We start from the raw sequence: 24,587 nt of genomic DNA, 5'->3' as shown, positions 1-24,587 counted from the left end.
AGTAAATGTCAATACAATTTCAAATCAATAACATTTGGTCTCAAAGTGACAGTTACATCCTGTTAAAATACGTCCAATGACAATAATTATAATTAACTTATAACGTAGAAATATCATTATGTGGAAGGAGTACTATGTCGGATCTTCCATATAAAAACGTAATTATCAGATATGATCATTATTAGATTTACTTTCAAAACATGACTAAGACTAATAAGCAGCTACGGCAATACTTGTATGAAAAAGGTACTTTGCTTGCCAAGGGGAATTAGCTTATTTATCGGTAATCGGAAACGGACAGGCTCTCAGGACATAAGCCTGACAAAGCACACACTTACAGGGGGCTCGATGTAGAACGCAAAGGACAGTATTCATAACAAATGCATGAAGTGGGTGATGGAGTCTGCTAAATACCCATTGGATGATCGATGAATATAGTATCTTGCATAAAAAAAAAAATTATTTGAAGTTTTGTAGAAACAAGTAGAACTCGACACGTCCTTTAAATAACAATATAAATCAAAATAAAAGCATTCAATAATGAATTAAAGACATAGAAAACTTACTGGGAGGCTAATAACTTCGGAAGTAACAGCGAGTAAAACCTGTACTGATTGAGAGCTGGAATCAACCAAGAACCATCATCCCAACAACTGGTAATAAACAAATGGGTGGAAATGCTAATATAGGGAAAAGTGACACTTCAAGCTCCCAACAATTCCATGAAAAGTTAAACAGTCTTTATTTTAGGGGACACTTTCCTGGCCCTACACTGCAGGGGATACCTACTCTACAGGACCTTTCGTTAATTCCTTTTTATTGTATAGATTTCAAGGCATTCAGCATTTCAGATCGCATACTATCGCATCCACATTATCAAATCACTTCAGTTTCCTCTTGAAAGCACTTATATCTTCAGTCTATCGAATTCGCGGGAGCTTAATGAGGGAATTTCCAAAACATATCTTAAATGTTACAGGTCAATGGTATTTTTATCTGGCACGGGGAACCCAGAATAGATAACCTCCAGCCTTTTAAAGTCTTGAAAGATAAACCAATGGGAAATTTGGAAGAATGGGCTTCAAAGTTTGGTAGGTGGGGAGAAAACTGCAAACATAGCCTGCAATTCATGGATTGCTGATCTACACAAATAAATTTATTACTCGTGACCAATCGCACTTGATCCCATTAAAGACCCGTTCAGGAGGGTTTGAATGTAATGCATGAATGTATACTGCTTCTGTATCCTGTATGTGAGTGGGCGTGAGAGCATTACATGGTATACAGGGAACAACACACGCTTGCGGAAGGGGGAATCGATTTTGATCATGTTTGGGGCGATACCTCAATTAATTTGAAGTACTATACCGTAATGCCAGACACCTGTTCCCGTCGCTTGCATGACTACTAGAATAATCTAAATCTACGAACAGGGCTTTCCCCAGTTTTAAACTTGCACAGGATGTATGAGTTACACACCATCATTGTTATAAGTTACAAAACCCATCATTGGTATTATTGAAAGAGGCTGGTTTGGTTCGTAGCATTTGGATCCCATGGCCGGTGTTGGGGAAGGGAGGCCATTGAGCACACATGGGCAACTAAGAGTAAATTTGTTATTTGATAAAATAATTACTATTATGATTACTAGCTAAGCTACAACCCTAGTTTGAAAACCAGGATGCTATAAGACAAATGACTCCATCAGGGAAAAATAGCCTAGGGAAGAAAGGAAACAAACTACGAAAGTAGTTATGAACAATTAAACCATATCTTAAGAATAGTAACATTAAAATATAACTTTCATAAATAAACCATAAAGAATTATGTCAGCTTGTTCAACCTAACTACATTCGCTGCAAGTTTGAACTTCTAAGAAGTTGGACAGCAAGATAGAGGAAAAGAAGCAGGATCGGGGTTAAAGTACGAAAACACTGAGAATAATTGAAGGAATTCAATGAGGCCTTAGACAGCAACTCTTCCCCCTCCCCTAAAAATCAAATAAAGCTTGAAGAAAATATCCGAGAACTCATCCACAATCGGCGACAATATTGAAAAAAAAAATGCAACCCACGACACTCAATCTTCTAGTCTAGTCGCAAGAACCATCAATCATGATACGTTACGATATTAATTATACGGAGGGTTTCAAATCATCACAAGGCTATAACCTTCCAACCCGTTCAACTGGTTGTCTATATAGGAGGGAATATAATAAAATCCAGTTACTTATATAATTCTCTTCTTGGAATATAGCTTTAAAAGCTTTCGTACCAGTTTCCTACTTAAGTGACCTTCAATATGTGCTTATACAACAGGGAGTGTGTTGCGGGTATGGGAGGGTAGGAATATGGAATAAGAATAATAAAGGGAATAAGAAAAATAAAGCGACGAGATATAACTAAAAAATGCACTGTAAATGAAAAGATTATTGAGCATCAATTACAAAACTGTTGCAGGTATGCGTCTTGACTTATAGCCTAAATCACTAAAATCTTAAGGAATCAATTATGCATGGATAAAAAAAATCCCACAAACAAAACCCAAGGAGAGACGGTGAAGACGAATTTAAGGAATACTAAAAGTAGCTTAACAGGAAATTAAATGCAGAGACAAAGCTTAATGAACACATGACTTTAAAAAACTAAGGGGAAATATTTTGTGAAAATGTAGAGAACAGAGTGATGCAAGCCTAAAATAATTTAATGGACTAAAAACGAAAATATTCGTGGAAATGACTTCAGTGGAAGGAAAGACAACAGATATTGACAAGATAAAAGGAGATGTGATGTTGCGTGTAAGGTATGTCTGGAGGAAGGAAAGGTCTCACATAATAAGGTGAGGAATAATTGTTCTATTGAATATGTAAAGGTGGAGAGATGTCGACTCAAGTAATGAGAGGGAGAAATTTATAAGGGTACAAACAAGGAACAGGGTGTCTGGATCAAGTGATTATGAGAATGGAGCAGTGTGTGTCTGGGTGTTCAATGAGCTGCTTGTGATGTCGTGGTAGTTTTCACAACTAAGTGGGTGCATCAACCATTAAAGGTTTAAAGGTCGCTCATGAAAGGCAGAGACAAGGGACAGTGGCATTGACCTTTGAGCACGACAATGCCCTAGAGACTGACCATACACACGCACACACACATTACATTATATATATATATATATATATATATATATATATATATATATATATATATATATATATATATATATATATATATAATCAGCGTCCAGGGCAGGACCAAGGAGGGCCAGTCAATGGCTACTGATGACTCAGCAGATAGATGAATATGAAAATTAATAACCATTGTGGTTTTATTTTCCTCTAAAGTTATCTTCTGGTGGGAAACAGCAAAATGTTGAATGTGGTGACATTTTAAATCTTAGTTCTTCAAATAAAAAAAAAATCTTAGTACTAATATATTAAAGGGAGTGAATACGCTATAAATAACCACTTGTCAATAACAAAAGATCGTAACAATAAAATGTATTCGATTTTACCTGCAATAGAACACTAGTAAAGCTATAGATACTTTGGCTTAGTGATGGAATTTAACATACCAATATACATTAATGATTAAAAATATGAACACTTTGGTATGGCGTTAATTTCAAAATATTCTTTGCTAGTTGTCTTGTCACAAACACCTTACAACATAATTAACCCTAAAATCCGTAAAGAGCTCAGAGAGAGAGAGAGAGAGAGAGAGAGATGAGAGAGAGAGAGAGAGAGAGAGAGAGAGAGAGAGAGAGAGAGAGAGTTACAAAAACTGCAAAGGAACCACTTAAACTTTGAAGTGTTCGTGACTAGGGAAGTTACAAAAAGTTTGTTATTCAATTATTATTATCAGTTCCCTCCATATTAAAAACTTAAAAAAAATCACTCATTGTTAACTAAATAAAAATTTTGACTATTAAATTTTACATTAAGTAGTCAAAGCATAAGAATATGGTTGTCAGACTAGTAATGTCCACTACGTCGATTTGAACTATATTCTTGATGGTAAACATTACAAAAGAACAAATAAATAAATACCCCCATACAACAGCATAACATGATTATAAACTCTCACATACTCTGATAACGAACCAACACTTAAACCATACTACAGTATCTTTTCGCTGACGATATTGTGATAAAAAGTTGAGGCGGTGCCGACATTCCTTTCAGCATCCTTAAAATTTAACAATGGATAATTATCAAACAGCTGAAAATGTGATAAGGAGGTCATATAAACTAAGTGAGCTATCATTCTACCAAGAATACGTAGAGTTAATACCATAGTGCATTTATATATATATATATATATATATATATATATATATATATATATATATATATATATATATATATATATATATATATGAGAGAGAGAGAGAGAGAGAGAGAGAGAGAGAGAGAGAGAGAGAGAGAGAGAGAGAGAGAGATTGTAATTGTATACCATTAGATTCGTATCAAACGTACATGAGAATGACATGAAGATTTTAAGAGAGAGAGAGAGAGAGAGAGAGAGAGAGAGAGAGAGAGAGAGAGAGAGAGAGAGAGAGAGAGAGAGAGAGAGAGAGACTGTTTCATGACTTACCTTGAGTCTGTTGATCTCCATCTTGAGAGCTGCAATTTCCTGTTTCTTGGACTCGCAATTCTTCACAAGGTCGGAGACTGTCTTCTCCAGCTGTGGCTTATCCGAGCAGCTACAACTGGAGGTGGCGTCGGGATTTTGAGGGTTGGTAATCATCCCCGTCGTGGTGTCCGGAGGTAGCGCAGGCTGTGGGGGCATCGCCGTGGTTTGATTTTCTTTGTCTTTCCCGGTGTCCATCTTTTTGGTGCCGCTGGTTTTGTTCGTAGGGGCCTTTTTCTCCTCCTTCACCGTAGGCAGTGACTGCACATCGGGGCCACCCCCGGTTGACGTCGTCGAGAGCTTTTTGCCAGGGCCCTTCTGATTTGGGGGGTCCTTCGTTGAAGTGGGAATGGACCCACCACCACCGCCGCCGCTCTTGCTGGCTTGTTGTCCGGACCCACCGTGGTCCTTGGACATCCTACGAAATAGGGATTTAAATCTGAGTGACATTTTGATACTGTTAATCACAAATCAATTGAATCAAAATTGGGGCACTTGTGGCGCTGCCCACAGCATTGGCCACCCACCGTCTGCTATCAGTCACGCCCACCTGTTAGAAGAGCATTTTAGTTTTAAGAGACAGGCTATGGTCGATTTGCAAGTAAGATGGCACAAAAAGACTTCGCAGGGACAACAATTCTCTCCAGTTGATGGGCGGATGGCTTAGGTTTTTTTTTTTTTCCAACGGCAACTACCTACATATCCTTCTCGCATGGATCAGTTTAAGCGGCTATTTCGCCTTGTCGTGAAATAGATACAGAAACAATTTAATATTAATTGAATTATTCGATCTTAAATCACACTGCATACACCACAGTTAGCCAGGCAATTCCACTACATCGTTGCTGTCAAATGGAGAACATCACTGAAGTATAGTACCACCTCCCTTGTGAAACCACCCTCGGGTTACTTCAAATAACAGTATCACCGGCCTAAGTCTTTAAACTACTTTGAGGTGAAGGAGGCACCCCAAACAGCGTCTAATAAACACTTTTTACGCATCTACCAACATTCAAACGCTTGGTTCCCCCAACCCAAGTCCATTGTGGGACGGACACACATGCACTCTCAACCGTCGAACACACACCACTCGTTGTCAGTGACTGGCCGAACCAAAACAAGCTTCCAGCCTGTGTTGCCATCTCCCAGTTTTATTTCTAGTTAAACAATTTACTTTAAAGTTCTGGTTATAATCATATTTTAAAACAACTTTTATAATAACCAATTAAGTTTAATTAATGTCCATATCACACTGGATCTGTTATTATTTCCAAATGGCAATAAAGAGATCCGGATAAAAGGATTTCAACCTACAGATGGCAACACTGGCTTCCCTAGTAGATGAGTGACAGAGTTGCCACAGGCCAATTACCTACTACATAAATAATTTCTTGTCGAGGCATGATAAAAAAAAAAACCCTCGCCATTATAACATAATTTTTAAGGTACTCCTAATTAAGTAACAATCAACAATATTGAAGCAGCACAGGCTGGTTTATATCTAACCACTGTCAACCCCGTCTGACGATTACTAATGTTGCCAGCTCGCACTATAAAACTCGGCCAAGCAGCCCGTGTTCACTACCGCAGGTGGTTGGTGGCTGTAAAATCCCGCGGCTTTCAAGACTGTATCATGATATAACATTTTAATAACCTTTAGGCGTATGGAAACCTAACAAAAATATTTATCAACAAAATATCTATAACCTCATACCTTATCGTCAAGTGAAAAAAAATAACTCCCTGAGTATTGAAAATATTTTAACTATGTAGCACTATTTTTTTTGCTGGTTTTAGCTTCTTTCCATATATACGATATAAAAACATTATAGCCAACAGTCTACATAAATTACATTATTTAGTCCACATTTTAACAAACAAATTTATCTGAAGGATTTTTTTTTACGATACCAATCGTATCATGGAAGCCTTTTGCAACGTTAATGATAAAGTGTAAACAATCCACCATTAATCAATTTAAAGTTTTCATTTGCCAATTAGTTTTAATTCTATATATCGATAAAAACTAAAATCCCATTCAATAATTTTAAAGAGACCTACAACTGCACAGTCTATAGGCCTATTATTGAATTTTGATATAACGTAATTTTTCAAGAAGAAAGTGTCAACAAATAAATAAAATTATGGGGTAATCTCAATCCTTAAAGTGGTCGCTTAAATGTTTTAAAAAAAAATCTGACATATAATATAAATTAAATGGACTTTACCCACACTCACCCACTCTAAAACCACATAGGCCTACACTCAATACTCAAGTTCTTCGATGTTATATATAAAATCTTTCAAAAACACTCAAAACTTCTAAGTTCTTAGGGGTTATAAATAAAATCTTTCATAAGTGACACCATACAATAACTTATTAAGCAAAGGTAGTCGAAGAGATGCACTATACTAGCTTGAGAGTTATTCCACAGTTAGAATTTATATACCACAAATAAAAATGGCACATCTACCAAGAAAAGTAGGACTACAAATAGGCCTCAGGTAATGTCCAAAGACCAACATTAACCTAACCACTTGGCTTATCATATAATATTTAGAAAACCTGAAATAAAGAATAAGTTAGTAAGAAATAAGACAAATCACCAAGAGATGAATGAACAATATAGAGTAAAGGAACTCAAGAGTAAGAATGACCGAATAATTACCATACTAAATAAGTTACACAGTGGAAATAGATCAATACTGTATCACCTAATTAAATTATTACTCAAAGATGTTTAAATGTTGTAATAAATTGTACTCAAATGTATTATATATGATTACAACATTTTTAAACCATCTATATAATAGTATGCCAGATGATCAACTTGAGTTTTAGACCTTTATCATTAAGACAATTAAGCTACTAATAAATAAAACACCCAAAAGGATAAGGTCATTGTCCTTTTTATTGAGCTTCACTTGTTACCTAATTAAAGTCAGAACTTAATATGAAAAGCAATTGAAAAGATGGAAACATCTGAATAGATAAGCTACAACCTTAGTTGGAAATCAGGATGATATAATTATGCCGAAGGACTCCAACAGGGAAAAATAGCCCAGGAAGGAAAGGAAATAAATACACTATGAAAGAAGTAAACAATTAAAATAACATATTTCAAGAATAGTAACATTAAAATAGATCTTTTGTAAATAAACTATAAAAGGAGACTTCTGCCAGCCTGTTCAACATAAAAACATTCGCTGCTAGTTTGAAAAAATGAACAAAGCATAAAAGAAAGAAGGCGCTTAAGTTATCAAATGAACAAAAACCCAAAAAGTACAAATTATTCGAACCTAAATACAATACACATTTTCAGTTTGGGTGGATGGATGGAGTGAAGAAAGCTCTGGGTGATAGGAGGATAGATGTGAGAGGCAAGAGAGCGTGCTAGGAATAGGAATGAATGGCGAGCGATTGTGACGCAGTTCCGGTAGGCCCTGCTGCTTCCTCCAATGCCTTAGATGACCGCGGAGGTAGCAGCAGTAGGGGATTCCGCTATATGAAGCTTCATCTGTGGTGGATAACGGCTCATCCTCCCGATGAGCTGTGGCACCCTAGCAGTACCAGCTGAACTCGGTTGAGTCCCTTGTCAGGCTAGGAGGAACGTAGAGAGGAGAGGTACCCTTTTATTTTTTTTTTATTTTTTTTTTCATTTGTCGATGTCGGCTACCCCCCAGAATTGGGAGAAGTGCCTTGCTATATGTATGTATACAATCCAGATTCCTTTAATATAAGGATTATCTTAAGTAGAGCTGAAACGGCCATTGAAATTCATTGACGAATTAATTAAGAAAATTAGTCAGCACAGATAGGCAGCCCGGCCAACTTTCCTGTGAACGACTCTTTCCTTTTGAGCTTTAGCTTATGTTTATATAGTTAGGACAAATACAAATTACAACAGTACTTTTAAAATTTATTTGTTTCAATGTGTAAACAAACATTTTGTAAGTTAAAATAGGGGGACACTCGTATTGGTAGGTAAAAGACCCCGTAAACCAAATTAGTCGGTTATTTTTCTACCTTGGAATATGTCAGTCTCCCTGGCCTTGTAAGGGAGTGAGGAAAATTATTCCAGTAACCCCATTTCTGCCCATCATAGGAATGAGAAGACTAATAGAGCCTTGGCTTTACTTGGTATGTGCAGTACTCAGTCAAGGAAGGAATCCCATTCACCCAGTGTGGAACTAAATAATTGGCGTATGACCACCAATAGGTTTGGTATTCATTCTACCCTTCTCTTCATTAACAAAGAATGAAGAACTACTATATACAGAACAAGTCAGAAGAATGCTGCTCAGAAGTGTAGCTTACCAGCATCGATGGCCAATAAAGCAAGCAACATTACAGCTGCTTCATCTTCAAGTGAGGGGGATGGTGAGAAGCAGAAGAGCCAGTTATTCTAAGTTTCCTCCTCAATTCCATTTACATGTTACAATAGACAAGATGCTTTGTCCCATTGGGGAGCTAGGCTAGCTACACAAATAAATGAGAAGCCAAAAAAGGGGCAGAACACCTCCTAGATATGAATCTGCTTTGGAGCGACACCATGACCCTTTGCTTATTGGTGTAGGCAACTATGGTGGCGTCACTCATCAACACTACCGACTGCTAACAGGGCAAGATATTCAGATGTGCAATTCCAACACATTGATATGCAGACTTTTTCTTCTGTCGACAACACACCTGATGCGACCAGGCTGCACAGGTCCCACCCATCCTTCTACTCTTTTAAGAATACTTGCATGTTCAGCAGTGAGGGATCAAGTTGGACTCCAATAGGGAAGTTTTCTTCATCCAGTGTCCAGGTAAGATCGTCTCGTACCTCTTGTCCCATTAAGATATAGCTTGGGAGATTCCTGGAGGCAGAAGTGATCCTTCCAACACCACTGTAGGGATTTCTTGTGTAGGGGCCAGCAAGGAACAAGCTTCTCACATGAGGAAATGTGGCCAAGACTACTCGGTCAACATCAAGCTCAAAGTATTGTCTTGGACAGAAATAGGTGCACTCCCTCTTCAGTTGCTCATGCATTCATCAGATGGAGGACTCTCCATCAACTTCTCCCAATTCATCGCAGTCCCAAGATCGCAAAAAAGACAAGACGATCTTGACCCTGTAGCAATTGCCCCTCTGAGGAGGCTATGATCAACCTACCACTAAGATTCATCAAACGGCATATCCCGCGCAAGTAGGCACAGTCTGCCACTAGCGTGAACACCTGGGGAGCAATGCACAGTCCTAAAGACAAGATTTTGAACACAATGAGGAAGAAGCGGTTGTACTTCCAACAGGACTGATGAATGGATGCTTTGAAGTATGCATTCTTTCGATTTACTGAAAGTATGTACATGTACAGTATTGTAATGTATAGTAGTCTCCTTTTCCCTGATGTAACTAAGTCCAAGTCATACTGTTTCTTCCTAAACTTTAGTTATTGTACAAACTCTCAAATAGGAGGGAGGTCAATGTTGAACCTCCTGAAAGCAAGAGTTCTCAGATCTACAGACCTGATTGTCAACTCAATTCAGACTCGCAGGATCGACCATGGCAGCTCTGGAGGTTTCAAAACCCTTGAAAGGCAGCAAAGTGCTGATCAATGACCACGGCCCTATCTGAAGCTGGCACCAAGGTCGCCACACAAAGTTCATTACACTTGTAAATACAGTACTGTAAGTACAAGAACCTAATAATGAAACGCTCTAACTCCGGGTTCTGTTTCCGTTGGTAGCAGGCTAAGGAACGGAAATATTTGGGGCAAGAGAATCTTGAGTATCTTCATACCTTGCAAAAGTTGGGGGATCGACAGGCTGCTCTGGAGACCTACTGTACATTTTCGCTTATGAATATTAACGTTCTGACCAAACGACAGAACCTGCAACGTGACCAGGGACCAATGATGGAGCAAGTATAGTGTCATCAGCAAGAAAAAGATATCTGGCACCGATCAAACCATAAACAGAAGTGCCACATACTTTCCCCTTTGTGGATCAAGGTGGAGAGCATGAGGCTGCTGGCTGTGCACTTGCCTTGAAAGGAGCCATCTTCTAAATTCAGATAATTAGTATTCCAGTTAGAGAAGGAAGCAGCAATAAGCCATCCGGGTAGAAAAGGTGAATCAAGGAGCACAAGCTCTTCTTCCTATGGAAAGAGAGCAAGGCTGGCTAAAGGGATAGTCCGGCTAGCTGCCCGAAATCCAACTATGGGTGCTGTGGCATGGGGTTGGGGACCACCCAGGAGCTCTCCAATTACCATGCAAGAGAGGTGGAGTCTTCAAATTCTACATAACTTCTTACGGCTGGACTTCATGGTCTTTTACTTAATACAAGAAGTCTGAATTAGAATCTGAAGAGAAGCAAACAAAATTCTTCCTCCTCAGTCTTTGCAAGCAGAGGAGTCTAGGTCTGAGTTGCCATCAATGATGACGCTTCTCCAAGGGAAGAAACCTCTAGAGTTGCTCCAACAGGAAACACAACACTGGAGATCACTGTCACAGAGGAAGTATTAGGCATAGGTAACAGACTCAGGTACTGGGATCAATGACACAAGGAGGAAGGGTGAGAGCTAAGGGTTAAAGAGCACAGTGGGGAAGCAACAAGCAAAGGGGTGACACGAACAGGTTTCACAGAGCCCAGAGCCTTCTTACACTACACTATTTTGGCTTCGGTACTGTTACTACCACAGGCATGGAAGGGTTTATAAGATTAGAGCAAACTGCAGGGATTACTGGCACTGGAACTACAGGTACTAAGGGTACTGGGCATAAAGTAGCCTTTGCTACCAGCTTCCTCAAAAATGACATCAAGAGCCTACCTGTAAGACAGAAGGAACGACAGCCCTCCCTTTAATCAAACCCGTCGTTGGTGGCCTACATGGTTTCAGGAGAGTTTGCAGCTCATGCTGGTGTGTGGCAACCACAGGAGGAACTCTAGATTATATCAAACACTGAAAAACTTCTCATACAGATAAGAGTTCTCACTGCTACTGAAATATGCTCTCCAGGGACCCAGCCAAGAGCACATGTATAACTAAAAGTTTCAGTGACAGGCAAACTCGATGAAGAGAGTAAGGTACTATTAAAGTGTCTTCGGCATCATTTTGGGCACTGTCAAGGATGACACTAGAGAAGACTTAACCTTCTTCATCCTCAAAGAATAATCCTGGCAGTGATCAGGAGTCTCTTGGCACATAATCAATCAAGCCCCTCCAAGAAACAGAGATAATGTGGATCTATAGCCAGTCTTGCAATAAACCTGTTGCAGTGTCTACCCTTTGCCCCGCACATATGAAACTCGGGTTTCACATCCACAATGAATACACCAATCTACTATTCACTTCTGAAAGAAAAGGATAAAGGTCAAAGCCTTTGGATAGGTCCAAACAATATATCTTTACTAGCTGCAGTTGAAGACTAAAGGTTAAGACTTTGACAGGAAAATGGGTGTGGCTGTTCCCCACCTATTATTAACTACCTTATCAAAAAATTCAATGGTCATTCAATCTCCACTTTAGTCATTCCTCATTTTAAAGTATGAAATATTTCTACAGTAAAAACATAGGAAGAGCGGATTTTGAAAAATAACCTCAATCAAAAACCTGTGACAATTCACATTCAAACGGAAACTTGATAACAAACCGACAGAAAATAAAAGTTGTGATATGACATAACTCGTCATTAAAAACCCTAAAAACTGTAAATGAAAAGATGTTACAACCTGGATGAAGAGTACCTGAAAAAAATAAACAAATAAACATTGATGCTGATCACCTTGAGCAGAACTGCTGTTGTTGCTTAAGGGTTGAGAACCATGATATTTAGTACTACACATTTTTTTCTTTTCCAGTCTACTGCAACATGATTGATGCCAATGATTATTTGGATTGCATAGTATGCAGACAAAGTAACTATAATTTGCTTTTGCTATTACAAAAGGAAGTGATTGCTTTACAAACTACTGTACATCAATAACTGGTATGAGGCTAAACTCTAGCAAAACCGACAGTATCTGTCATGTACTATACATAATATGCTCTTACTTCAAAATTCATAGTACTGTACACTGGGAGCACTGCTATCATTGTAATATTAAGGGCATAAGTTTTATTCAATCTCTTTTCTTAATTTTTTTTTTTTGTCCATTGATATTATTACATAGACCTCAAGATGAGATAATGCATGCCCAACTACTGTCTCCTCCAAAACCCATATCCCTAGTTCCCAGGTATAGCACAGTCATGTTGACAAATGAAATCTATAAGTTACAAAGTGATTGAAACTTGGTATCAACACATCACGGTAATCCCTTCCTAAATTTGTCTTTTCACATAGAACAAGATGTTAGTCTTCTTTATAGTCAATGTAATAGAGTAAGTCTAGGTTTCTGATAACTCAATTATCAAGGAACTTCCTTTTTACTGTTGATGATTCAGGAATACACTTGTCTGCCAAACCAGAAATGAAATTCATGATGTTTTTAGTGGTCTCTTATCAGGTCATATGGTAAATCTAGTAAATAAGGTACAGTATATCTTTCCCCCTACTACTGTACTTCATTGTTACTATATAATGGTGGAATAAAATTATTTGACTATTCTATGAGAAAAATATTACTAATAAAACATCACATACATACCAGTCAAATCGTTTAATTTTTCTAAAGGCATGGAGCATAGAGATGTCAATTGATGATAAAGGACTAATAGCATCATAAAAAAGTGTAAGAATAATTTTCTAATAAACAACATTGGTTACCATTTTCAATTGAACATTCTTTATCTGTACCAAATTTTTCAGTAGCTTGGAAGTCTGAATCCCATTGGGAGTTGTGTGCACTTTAGACATTAAGCAATATTAATGGTTGAGGTAAAGGAATTATTATATTTAGTAAAGCAATGTACATAACAGAGTTTGGTATGGATTAAAAGTATCACAAATGATTATGTGATTATTGCCATGAAATTGAAGATTTTGAATTGTAAATCTATGATATGCTACTAAGGACATGAATTGCAGTTCATTGCATCTTCAATGATTGACTTCTTAACCCTTTTACCCCCAGGCTATTTGGAAATTTCCAACCCTTAACCCCCAGGGGGTTATTTTTTCCCAGCACATTTTACAGTATATTTTTTTTAAATTGCTCTAACAGCCTTAATTTTTGTCATAGAGGGGTCAGGTTGGTCTCATTCTCTTGGAAAATGCCTGAAATTTCTCGAAAAATTATGAAAAACATGAAAAAAAAAAAATTTATAGCATTTTTTTGCAAGGACGTACCGGTACGTCCATGGGGGTAAAGGGATGGCTTTTGTGAAACGTACCAGTACGTCCTTTTGGGGTAAAAGGGTTAAAGGGGTAATTTTCAATTCATCTTATCAGATTGTCCCATGCATTGGAGATAGCACATGGGATTATAGTCCGATATTAGCTGTTGTACTTTGCCTAAATTAATTCACATTCACAATTCATTTATATTCCACTAAAAGATAAACAAATTTAAAATGTAAGTACTGTAATAATTATGGCAATTCAGTTTTCTATACTTATTCTATCTGAATGTACTGTACTATATTGGTGATTTTGACTGTATTGTACTGTTAGATAGTGCTGTACAGTATTCTATTGAACATTAAGGGGCAGTATCAACTATTTTACATTTCTTTGTAATGTACAGAGGCATTCTAGCTTGTAATTTTCATTGTTACCATATATTATTACCCAACATTACTGTACTGAATTTTTAATGTATATACCAACAAACTACATTTACTATATTAATCCATCTTTCTGAAACATAATACAAAGTATAAAATATAGAAAAAAAAAAAAAAACATATCCTTTCAATCTTGAACCTACATGTCTGATAAACCCTTTTAAATTACCATTTCAAATAATGTGTCGGGCTCTTACCATTCTTCTAAAATCATTAATTGACAATGGTTATAAGAGAGGAACCATACATTTGACAAACAATTGAAGAGGGAGTACTGTAATGAAGGTTTTAATTTCTTGGGAGTTAAAAAAGTGTCTTGTTGGCTTTATAACAAGGATGACAAATCACAGACTGAAAGGACAACAGCAAAGATTTCCTTTAGCAGGCAGCTTTCAATGAATTTTCTTCAAGCACAAAAACCTTTACTGTCCTACACCATCATTAAACTATTGTCCAAGTTGGTTTAATCAGACCAGGGAGTCACAACATAGACTCTCTTATACAGCTGACCAGAAGGGTTCACTTTTGACAAAAATCTATGTCATTCAATCAAAATTTGAAAGTTAGATTGAATAAATTGCAAATGAAGACTGACTTAATTTAATCTATTGATTTGACTTGCAAATTGCAATAATATTCCTTATCCAGTACACTACTTGGTTTCTCTTAGTACAGAAACTGACTTACATGCAATTTGTATAAGAGTCAAATCATGAATAGGTCTTGCCATTACACCTAAAATTCAAAACAATATAGAATATATGACCTAACAAATAACTACATGAGCCATTAAAAAACTTGTACATACCATATTATTTCCACACACCCTATAATTAGGGTAATAAATGCAAAGAGCAACAGAAGTATTTCCATTGTTACAGGAAACTGTTCAGCACTTCAAAAGAATAAATTTCCACATTCCTTTGCATGTCTAAGCACCTCAAACTTGATCAAAAACACATGGTTATGCTCAATATACATATACAACTCCCATACAGCACAGGTAATATTTGAAAACTGAACATTCAAACTTGGGGCAATCTTATCAACGTTATCACGCAACACAATGGGCTCAAAGCTAACAGCCAATCAGATAAAAAGGTTTGAAAATTACTCTTTAAATTGATACCCTACAATATTCAAGTCTTCAGGATATTGATAAGAAATGAATCGGAGATTAGTTTTGATAAGAAGACAAAAGAAAAGATCTCAAAGGAGTTAGATGTGAAACACTTGTGTTTTAGACATGAAATGAGCCCTCTCCACTCTCTTCAATGCTGTACCTGAACTACCATCATTGTTAGGTTTTCACTTGCCACCATTTCCATGATATCTGAGCTTTTTATACATACATACATATATCAAGGCACTAAACCCATTTTGGGGGGTAGCCGACATCCAACAAATGAAAAAAAGGGACCTTTCCTCTCTATGTTCCTCCCAGCCTGACGAGGGATTGACCGAGTTCGGCTGGTACTGCTAGGATTCCACAGCCTACCCTCCCCCATTATCCACCACAGATGGAGCTTCATAACACTGAATCCCCTACTGCTGCTACCTCCAGCTTTTTATATTTAATATTTTTCTAACAAATTTCTCTGAATCTTTCCTCAAGTTTCCTATAAGAATCATAGAGTATGGAAGTCTTTCCTATCTCTACTAATGGGACACTTTTATATTGTAATAGTCACATAATCTATTTCTATTTTAATAATGCTTTCTTAAAATGCTGCTTGACAGTCCAGTGTCTCTCAAAACTAAGAAAATCCTCTACTTCCAATGTGTTAAACTATTTATTAATCGTAATTTTTATAGTTTATAATGAAAAATATATTTCAATATTACTGTTATTAAAATACTTAATTTTAATTGTTCATTATTTCTCCAGTAGTTTACTTCCTTCTTTCCTTTCCTCACTGGGCTATTTTTCCCTGCTGGAACCCTTGGGCTAATAGCATCTTGCTTTTCCAACATGGGTTGTAGTTAGCTAATAATAATAATATCAATCATAATAATAATAATAATAATAATAATAATAATAATGAGTTTTTATTGACATTTTCTGTTATTTTCAGTTGAGACACTTATGGTAGGAGAACTAACAAGTGATACTCATAATACAAAATTTTTCATTACTGTATTTTCATTTAATACTGTAATTTCATGTCAAAGGCTATTCATTATGAAATTAATGTGCATGATAACTATCATATAATAACCATTAGCCAATTTCATTACTGAAAATCTGAATCGTCAAATTATTTTGCAGTAACAAGTATCAAGTATTTTTCACTAACAAATAAAAAAAATAATATTAATTTTCAAGGTTAGTAAACCAAATGAACAATACAAAACAAAGACACAAGTTTCATGAGAACAGCCCCATGAACTTCAAGAGAATACAAATATAATCTCTACTATACGAGAGAGAGAGAGAGAGAGAGAGAGAGAGAGAGAGAGAGAGAGAGAGAGAGAGAGATTTGCTGACTCATGCTGAAATTTAAATGGTGTCATACAATTTGAATATATGAATAAAAAAGGTTGCTTTCAAATTCAAGTGCATATACTACCATCATTCCTGTAATTGAAATTTCATTAGCAAAGAATAAAGTAGCTCTAAATATATTAGTGATAGACATGTAATACAAATTAGGAAAGGATAATCTTACAAATATAAGAAATTAAGTTATCAGCATCATTTGGTCACCCATAAAACAAAAGCAAAAAATTATACTAAGCCTATTAAAATTTCTGAAATAAAAATCATATTATGTTCTACATTATGCATTACAATATTCATATACCTGAAATTCAAAATACATTACCTGATAACAATAAATAAATAAACAAGTATATATATATATATATATATATATATATATATATATATATATATATATATATATATATATATATATATATATATATATAAAATGCTACAACAGGGGAATTACCATACAAAAAGCACAAATGTGGTATCCTGTCTGAAAATACTATTGAGCATATCCAGACTGAACACATGTAATGAGATGAAAATTTCGCAAACTCTTGTCTTATTACTTTCAGACTTAATTAACATCTAATAACTCGGTTTGATTTAGTTTTGTAAAATTCCATAATCAAATGTAAAGTTTAAATGCAATAAATTCCAATAAATAATACGCTAATAAAAATGTTATTTTCCTTAGTAAAATAAATTTTTGAATATACTTACCCGATGATCATATAGCTGCATCCCTGCTGCTCGACAGAAAAAACCTACGGGCGGAATACGCCAGCGATCGCTATACAGGGGGGGGTGTACATCAAAAGCGCCATCTGTCAAGTACTCGATGTCAACAAAGAACCAATTTTCTCCTCTGTCCACTGGGTCTCTATTGGGGAGGAAGGGTGGGTCCTTTAATTTATGATCATCAGGTAAGTATATTCAAAAATTTATTTTACTAAGGAAAATAACATTTTTCAACATTAAACTTACCCGATGATCATATAGCTGATTCACACCCAGGGGGGTGGGTAGAGACCAGCATTACATGTTGACATTATTATGAGCTAAGTATTCCGTATTTCATTTTAGCAGTTATTCAAAATAACAAGCATAAAATAAATAAGTACCTGGTAAGGAAGACGACTTGAACAATTACTCTGCCTTTTTAAGTACGTCTTCCTTACTGAGCCTCGCGATCCTCATAGGATGCTGAGCGACTCCTAGGAGCTGAAGTATGAAGGGTTGCAACCCATACTAAAGGTCCTCATCAAAACCTCTAATCTAGGCGCTTCTCAAGAAATGATTTTGACCACCCGCCAAATCAAGTAGGATGCGAAAGGCTTCTTAGCCTTCTGGACAACCCAAAAATATTTCAAGAGAAAGATTAAAAAGGTTCTGGAATTAGGGAATTGTAGTGGTGGAGCCCCCACCACTACTGCACTCGTTGCTACGAATGGTCCCAGAGTGTAGCAGTTCTCGTAAAGAGACTGGACATTCTTAAGATAAAAGACGCGAACACTGATTTGCTTTTCCAATAGGTTGCGTCGAATATACTTTGCAGAGATCTATTTTGTTCAAAGGCCACGGAAGTTGTGACAGCTCTAACTTCGTGTGTCCTTACCTTCAGCCAAGCTTGGTCTTCCTCATTCAGAAGGGAATGAGCTTCTCGTATTAACAGTCTGATAAAATAGGATAAAGAATTCTCTGACATAGGCAAAGATGGATTCTTAACTGAACACCATAAAGCTTCAGACGGGCCTCGTAAAGGTTTTTAAATAGAACTTAAGAGCTCTTACAGGACATAATACTCTTTCTAGTTCCTTTCCAACCATACGATAAGTTTGGAATATCGAACGATATTGGTCAAGGCCGAGAAGGCAGCTCGTGTTTGGCTAGAAAACCAAGTTGTAGAACATGTAGCCGTTTCGGATGAGAATCTGATGTTCCTGCTGAAGGCATGAATCTCCCTGACTCTTTAGCCGTGGTTAAGCAAATCAGGAAAAGAGTCTTAAAGGTGAGATCTTTCAGGGAGGCTGATTGAAGTGGTTCGAACCTGTCTGACATAAGGAATCTTAGAACCACGTCTAAATTCCAACCAGGTGTAACCAAACGACGCTCCTTCGTGGTCTCAAAAGACTTAAGGAGGTCCTGTAGATCTTTATTGTTGGAAAGATCTAAGCCTCTGTGACGGAAGACTGATGCCAACATGCTTCTGTAACCCTTGATAGTGGGAGCTGAAAGATATCGTTCTTTCCTCAGATATAAGAGGAAGTCAGCTATTTGAGTTACAGAGGTACTGGTCGAGGATACGGATACTGACTTGCACCAGTTTCGGAAGATTTCCCACTTCGATTGGTAGACTCTAAGGGTGGATGTTCTCCTTGCTCTAGCAATCGCTCTGGTTGCCTCCTTCGAAAAATCTCTAGTTCTCGAGAGTCTTTTGATAATCTGAAGGCAGTCAGACGAAGAGCGTGGAGGCCTTGGAGTACCTTCTTTAATCGTGGCAGACGTAGCAGGTCCACCCTTAGGGGAAGTGTTCTGGGAACGTCTACTAGCCATCGAAGTACCTCGGTGAGTTATTCTCTCACGGGCCAGAGGGAAGCAACTAGCGTCAACTTTGTCCCTTCGTGAGAGGCGAACTTCTGCAGTACCTTGTTGACAATCTAGAACGGAGGGAATGCATATAGATCTAGATGTGACCAATCTAGTAGAAAGGCATCTATATGAACTACTGCTGGGTCCGGGATAGGTGAGCAAAGTATTGGGAGCCTCTAGGTCATCGAGGTTGCGAAGAGATCTATGGTTGGCTGGCCCCAGGTGGCCCAAAGTCTCTTGCATACATCCTTGTGGAGGGTCCAAAATGTTGGAATTATTTGTCCCTTCCTACTGAGACAATCTGCTATGACATTCAAGTTGCCTTGGATGAACCTCGTTACTAGTGAAAAGTCTAGACCTGTTGAACAGGAGAGGAGGTCTCTTGCGAACTCGTACCATGTCAGAGAGTAGGTCCCTCCTTGCTTGGAGATGTACGTCAAAGCAGGGTGTTGACCGTGTTCACCTCCTTTTGCCTTGAAGGAGAGACCTGAAGCTTTTCCAGGTCAGACGAACTGCCAGAAGCTTCTTGCAGTTGAAATGCATTGTCCTTTGACTCGAGTTCCATAATCCCGAGCATTCCCTACCGCCTAATGTCGCACCCCAGCCTACGTCCGATGCGTCCGAGAAGAGAACGTGGTTGGGAGTCTGAACAGTCAGGGGAAGACCCTATCAAAGGTTGATAAAGTCCTTTCACCAAGTCAGACCAGACTTTATCTTTCCGGAAACCGGCATCGAGACCGCTTCTAGCGTCTAGTCCTTTTCCAGTGAAAAGCTAGATGAAACAGAAGAGGACGGAGGTGTAGTCTTCCAAGTGACACAAATTGAACCACGGATGACAGTGTCCTAACCAGACTCATCCACAGCCTGACAGGGCAGTGTTCCTTCTTCAGCATCTTCTGGATGGATAGCAGGGCTGGGGGTTGATCGTCTTCTTCAGCAATGTCCTCATCCGAAACTGATGAGGAAACGGCAACGGAGTGGGCAACGTCTGACTCGCTGAATCCGGTCGCACTGGTGGATGCGTGACGGAGCCGGACACAAGATCATGGTACTGCTGCACAGTCTGTGAACTGTCAACCATGGGGACGCGAGGAAGTACAGCGTCAACCAGAAACTGTGTAGACTGTCTCGGTTGTGCAGTCAACCCCCTACAGGGTTGCTGAGGTTGCCTCACTGCGTCACAACAAGTCACCTCTGCTGGTTGTTGAACGTCTTCCAAGTGACACACTGAACGTCCACAACCACCTCCGAGAGTCGCTTAACGTCAACGTGCGACTGGCAACCCACACTGGGTCGCACCGGTGGAGGAACCATCTCAAATGGCGGACGTGAGTAGGATACCTCAGCGTCAACAGGGCGTACAACCAACCGGTAGGAAGGTTGTTGGCTAGAAGGTTCTTCTCCGTAAAAAATCCTCTAACAAGGACACAAGCTTGGACTGCATGTCTTGCAACAAAGCCCATTAGGGTCTATGGGAGCAGGTGTGGCAACAGACGGGGTTAGCGACTGAAGCAGAACCATTTACCATCCCTGGAAGCCTTGTTATGCTTAAATTAAAGTCCATAGGAGGCTAAGCAGCTTAAGGCTCCTCTCCAAATGACAGAGTCCTCAAAGGAATATCAGAAGGAGGGAGAACAGCACTTTCTCATTTACAGGAACCATGTCCGAGAAAAGCTAGGTTATCTCAGTGAGGGTCTCACTGGTGCAAAGGCAGCAGACCAAAAGGCAACGTTTATGTAACTGCTTGACAGTCTGTGAACTGTCAAAAACTGAACTGTCAACCACAACAGGTGCGTGAGGACATACAGCACTGGTGCATTAGCAGCAGACCAGAAGGCAACGTTATGTAACTGCTTGACAGTCTGTGAACTGTCAAAAACTGAACTGTCAACCAAAACAGGTGCGTGAGGACATACAGCACTGGTGCATTAGTAGCAGACCAGAAGGCAACGTCATGTAACTGCTTGACAGTCTGTGAGCTGGCAACAACCAAAGCTGTGTGGAGAAGCCTCAACTCCTGACTGACTAGTCTGCTGCGGGCGAGTGGCGTTAACCACAGTGGGTTGCGGAGGCTGACACACCGTGTCAAAACACGGCAGCTTGTGGTAGCTCACGCACGGCAACGGAGTGCTCCGTGTGTCTGTGGGAGTCAGCATGCGTCTGGCAGGGTCGACAGCGCATGGGTGGAGGAGCTCTCACAACAAGAGTGTGGGAGCAGGCAGCCATGCTGGGCGCACAACCGTGGCAGGTTGTAGGCAAACGGGTGCATCGTCAACCTTCTCCGCAGTCGGAGTGTGGGAGCAAACAACAACCAAAGCGGAGTGGTGGTGCGTGGTGGGGACTGCCGTGGGTTGCGGAAACTAACGCATCGCGTCAAAACACGGCAGCTTGACTCCACCTTCCCACTGCTGATGCGGTAGCTCACGCATGTTAACGGAGGGAGCCGCACGTCGGCTAACGTTAACATGCGTCTGGCAGGGTCGATTGCGCATCGGAGGTGGAGCTCTCCGCAGCCAGAGTGTGGGAGCAGGCAGCCTCAGCGTGAGCTGGGTGCACAACAGTGGCAGGTTGTAGGCTAACGAGAGCAGTGTCAACCTTCTCCGTACGAAACTCCTGCATAACCGCAGCTAACTGAGTCTGCATAGACTGCAGTAAAGACCACTTAGGGTCTACAAAAAACGGCAACAGACGGAGCTACTGTCCGTCGTGACTGAGGGTCTAAAACAGCTGGTGCGGCAACAGACGGAGTTACTGCCTGTTGCGGTACCACCTTGCCTCTCTTGGGAGGTGTGCAGTCGTCGGATGACTGCAGCGAGTCCGAACTGACCCAGTGGCTACACCTAGGCCGTTGGACTTGCGCGGAAGGGACCGACTTGCACTTAAAAGCTGCAAGATTTGGTCCATGGTTTCTTACGAGAAACCTCTTCCGCAGACGAGGAATAAATGGGCTCTCTCGTCTTTGTGTGGGTGGGGCGATCACGTCGGCAAACGTGTGTAGATACGCCCGAAACCACGGAGGGAAAAATGTCTGTTCGTCGATCAAGGCCTGTGGAACCCATAAGTCGTTCGACATTACTTCTCCCCTGGGCTTGGGAGCTTGTAAGAGGTCCCGGACTAGGTGAACAACTGGCACGAACAGACGAACCCTCAGACGCAACACTGTAACACTTTGCGCATATCACTTTATCACTTTTGATTTTCTGTTTGCACTTATTTCACTGAAATCGAAACTTTAACTGATTTCTACCTGAAACACGCAATCCTATCCTTCATTAAAAGGTAGTCATTGCGAAAACAGTTTTACAATGCAACAGAAAAACATAAATAAAGATAAAGAATTCAGTGGCTGGAAAAGAGACTAAACACTAGATCAAATAAACTACGTTTACAATCTCTCACCGCATAAAGCCTGGGAACAAGAATAAAACCCTAGAAACGTTTTACCTTCTTCCCCTACAGCGACTAGGGAGAAGAGTAAAAAACGAGAACAACGTTACCCGCTTGAACGAAACGTTTATTCTCCTCTCTCTCCCTCCGTCTCTATCTCTCTCTCTCTTCTCTCTTGAATTAGCACCTGAGAGAAGAGCCCAATTATATATCGTTAAAACATGTTATTTGCTAAAGGAAAAAACTGAAAGGTTTCCCAAATAAAAAGTACCTTTATTCAGAATTTAAACTCTTTAAACTAAGAAAGAATGAACGAAACGCTAGAATCGGTTTACTCTTACTGCAAAGTGAAACCGTGAAACACTCTCTCTCTATCGTAACGATAGAGCGCAAGTTGAACGTTCTGAACGTCAACAACTGCGGAGACTAAAAACTAAACGTTAGTTCATCTTTGAAAACAGTACGAGACTATCAAAAGAAATTCTTCCATAAAACATTAAAATCAAAAAAGTATTAAATTCTTTAAAGGTTAAATACGATAAAACGGGCTCAATGTTAATTAACTTCGGTTCCAAGTTAGGACCGCCTACTATTAGGAAAGGTCGCATATAAACAAACATAAAACTTTACCAAAAACCTAAACACACTTCCGTCTAAGGGAAGGGTCGGCCATTTAAAAGTGAAAGAGTCCATACTCTCTTCGTCACCATAATTAAATCTATCGAAAACGAATTCAAGTTTTGAAATGAAGATAAAACCCCTGCATAGCAAAAGCTCAAAACTGGAATAGTGTACTTCACCAAATCGTTGTGAAAACAAATCCAGTTATGGACGGCGTATTTAGTAGGTCCTGCCATTGGCACGACAGAGGAAAAATTGGTTCTTTGTTGACATCGAGTACTTGAGTACTTGACAGATGGCGCTTTTGATGTACACCCCCACCTGTATAGCGATCGCTGGCGTATTCCGCCCGTAGGTTTTTTCTGTCGAGCAGCAGGGATGCAGCTATATGATCATCGGGTAAGTTTAATGTTGAAAAAAATATAATCAAGTAATCAATAAGGACAAATTTCTGTCTAAACCACACAACAATATGAAAAGGCAAAGTTCAAAGCAGAACTTCTGTATTCTAAAAACATAAGAACAAAGAGAGGAGTGGTATCAACTTACCGAGAACTTATAGCGATACCGCCAGGGGCTGGCGTCGAGGATACCTTTTTAACCTTCGCTTGCAAAGGCACGGAATTTTTCTTGGTTACTATGTTATTGTTAGAAGTTGATGATTTCACAGGAGCTGAATTCTTTCTTCGCACGGAAACAGTTTCGGGAAGACTGTCAAAACCCTTACCTAGAACACTAGAAAGAAACAAAACTCACTTTAAGACCCAAATTGAATAAGTGGAAGATCAATTCTACAGTTAAATCTAATTATATAGTAAGTATAGTACAGTATAGTTTAGTGGAAAATAAGCCCATAAATCTTTTAATATATATCTGCAGCAATTCAAGTCTCCAGAATGTTTTAAAATAAAGAAATTTTTCAAAAATCTTTAGCTATATTTCTGCAACCATTTAAGTCTTCAAAGTGTTCTAAAATAAAATATAATGAAAATTTTTTACAAAAACCATAATCAGTATTAGCTATATATTATTAGCATACTGTTGTTGATACATACATATACCAAAGGCACTTCCCCCAATTTTGGGGGGTAGCCGACATCAACAATGAAACAATAAACGCATTGAAAATGAGGATATTTGCCAGAATACTGTATATGT

At 38.9% G+C, this 24,587-nt stretch overlaps 1 protein-coding gene across 3 annotated transcripts in view; it reads right to left on the bottom strand.

Moving 5' to 3' along the window:
* Positions 1 to 24,587, bottom strand: part of LOC137643897 (cytospin-A-like) — a 118,932-nt gene that overhangs the window by 80,321 nt on the left and 14,024 nt on the right. For all 3 annotated transcript variants that reach the window (XM_068376641.1, XM_068376642.1, XM_068376643.1), the window contains exons 4-5: positions 23,979 to 24,164; positions 4,590 to 5,043 (exon numbers count right to left, since the gene is read on the bottom strand). In XM_068376641.1, the coding sequence (XP_068232742.1) occupies positions 4,590 to 5,043; positions 23,979 to 24,164 (640 nt within the window). The remainder of the gene's footprint in view (positions 1 to 4,589; positions 5,044 to 23,978; positions 24,165 to 24,587) is intronic.

The sequence above is a fragment of the Palaemon carinicauda genome, chromosome 7, assembly GCF_036898095.1.
Source record: "Palaemon carinicauda isolate YSFRI2023 chromosome 7, ASM3689809v2, whole genome shotgun sequence".
NCBI classification, from domain to species: domain Eukaryota; kingdom Metazoa; phylum Arthropoda; class Malacostraca; order Decapoda; family Palaemonidae; genus Palaemon; species Palaemon carinicauda.
Note: the sequence above shows the minus strand (reverse complement) of the source record. Positions and strands in the feature narration are given on the sequence as shown.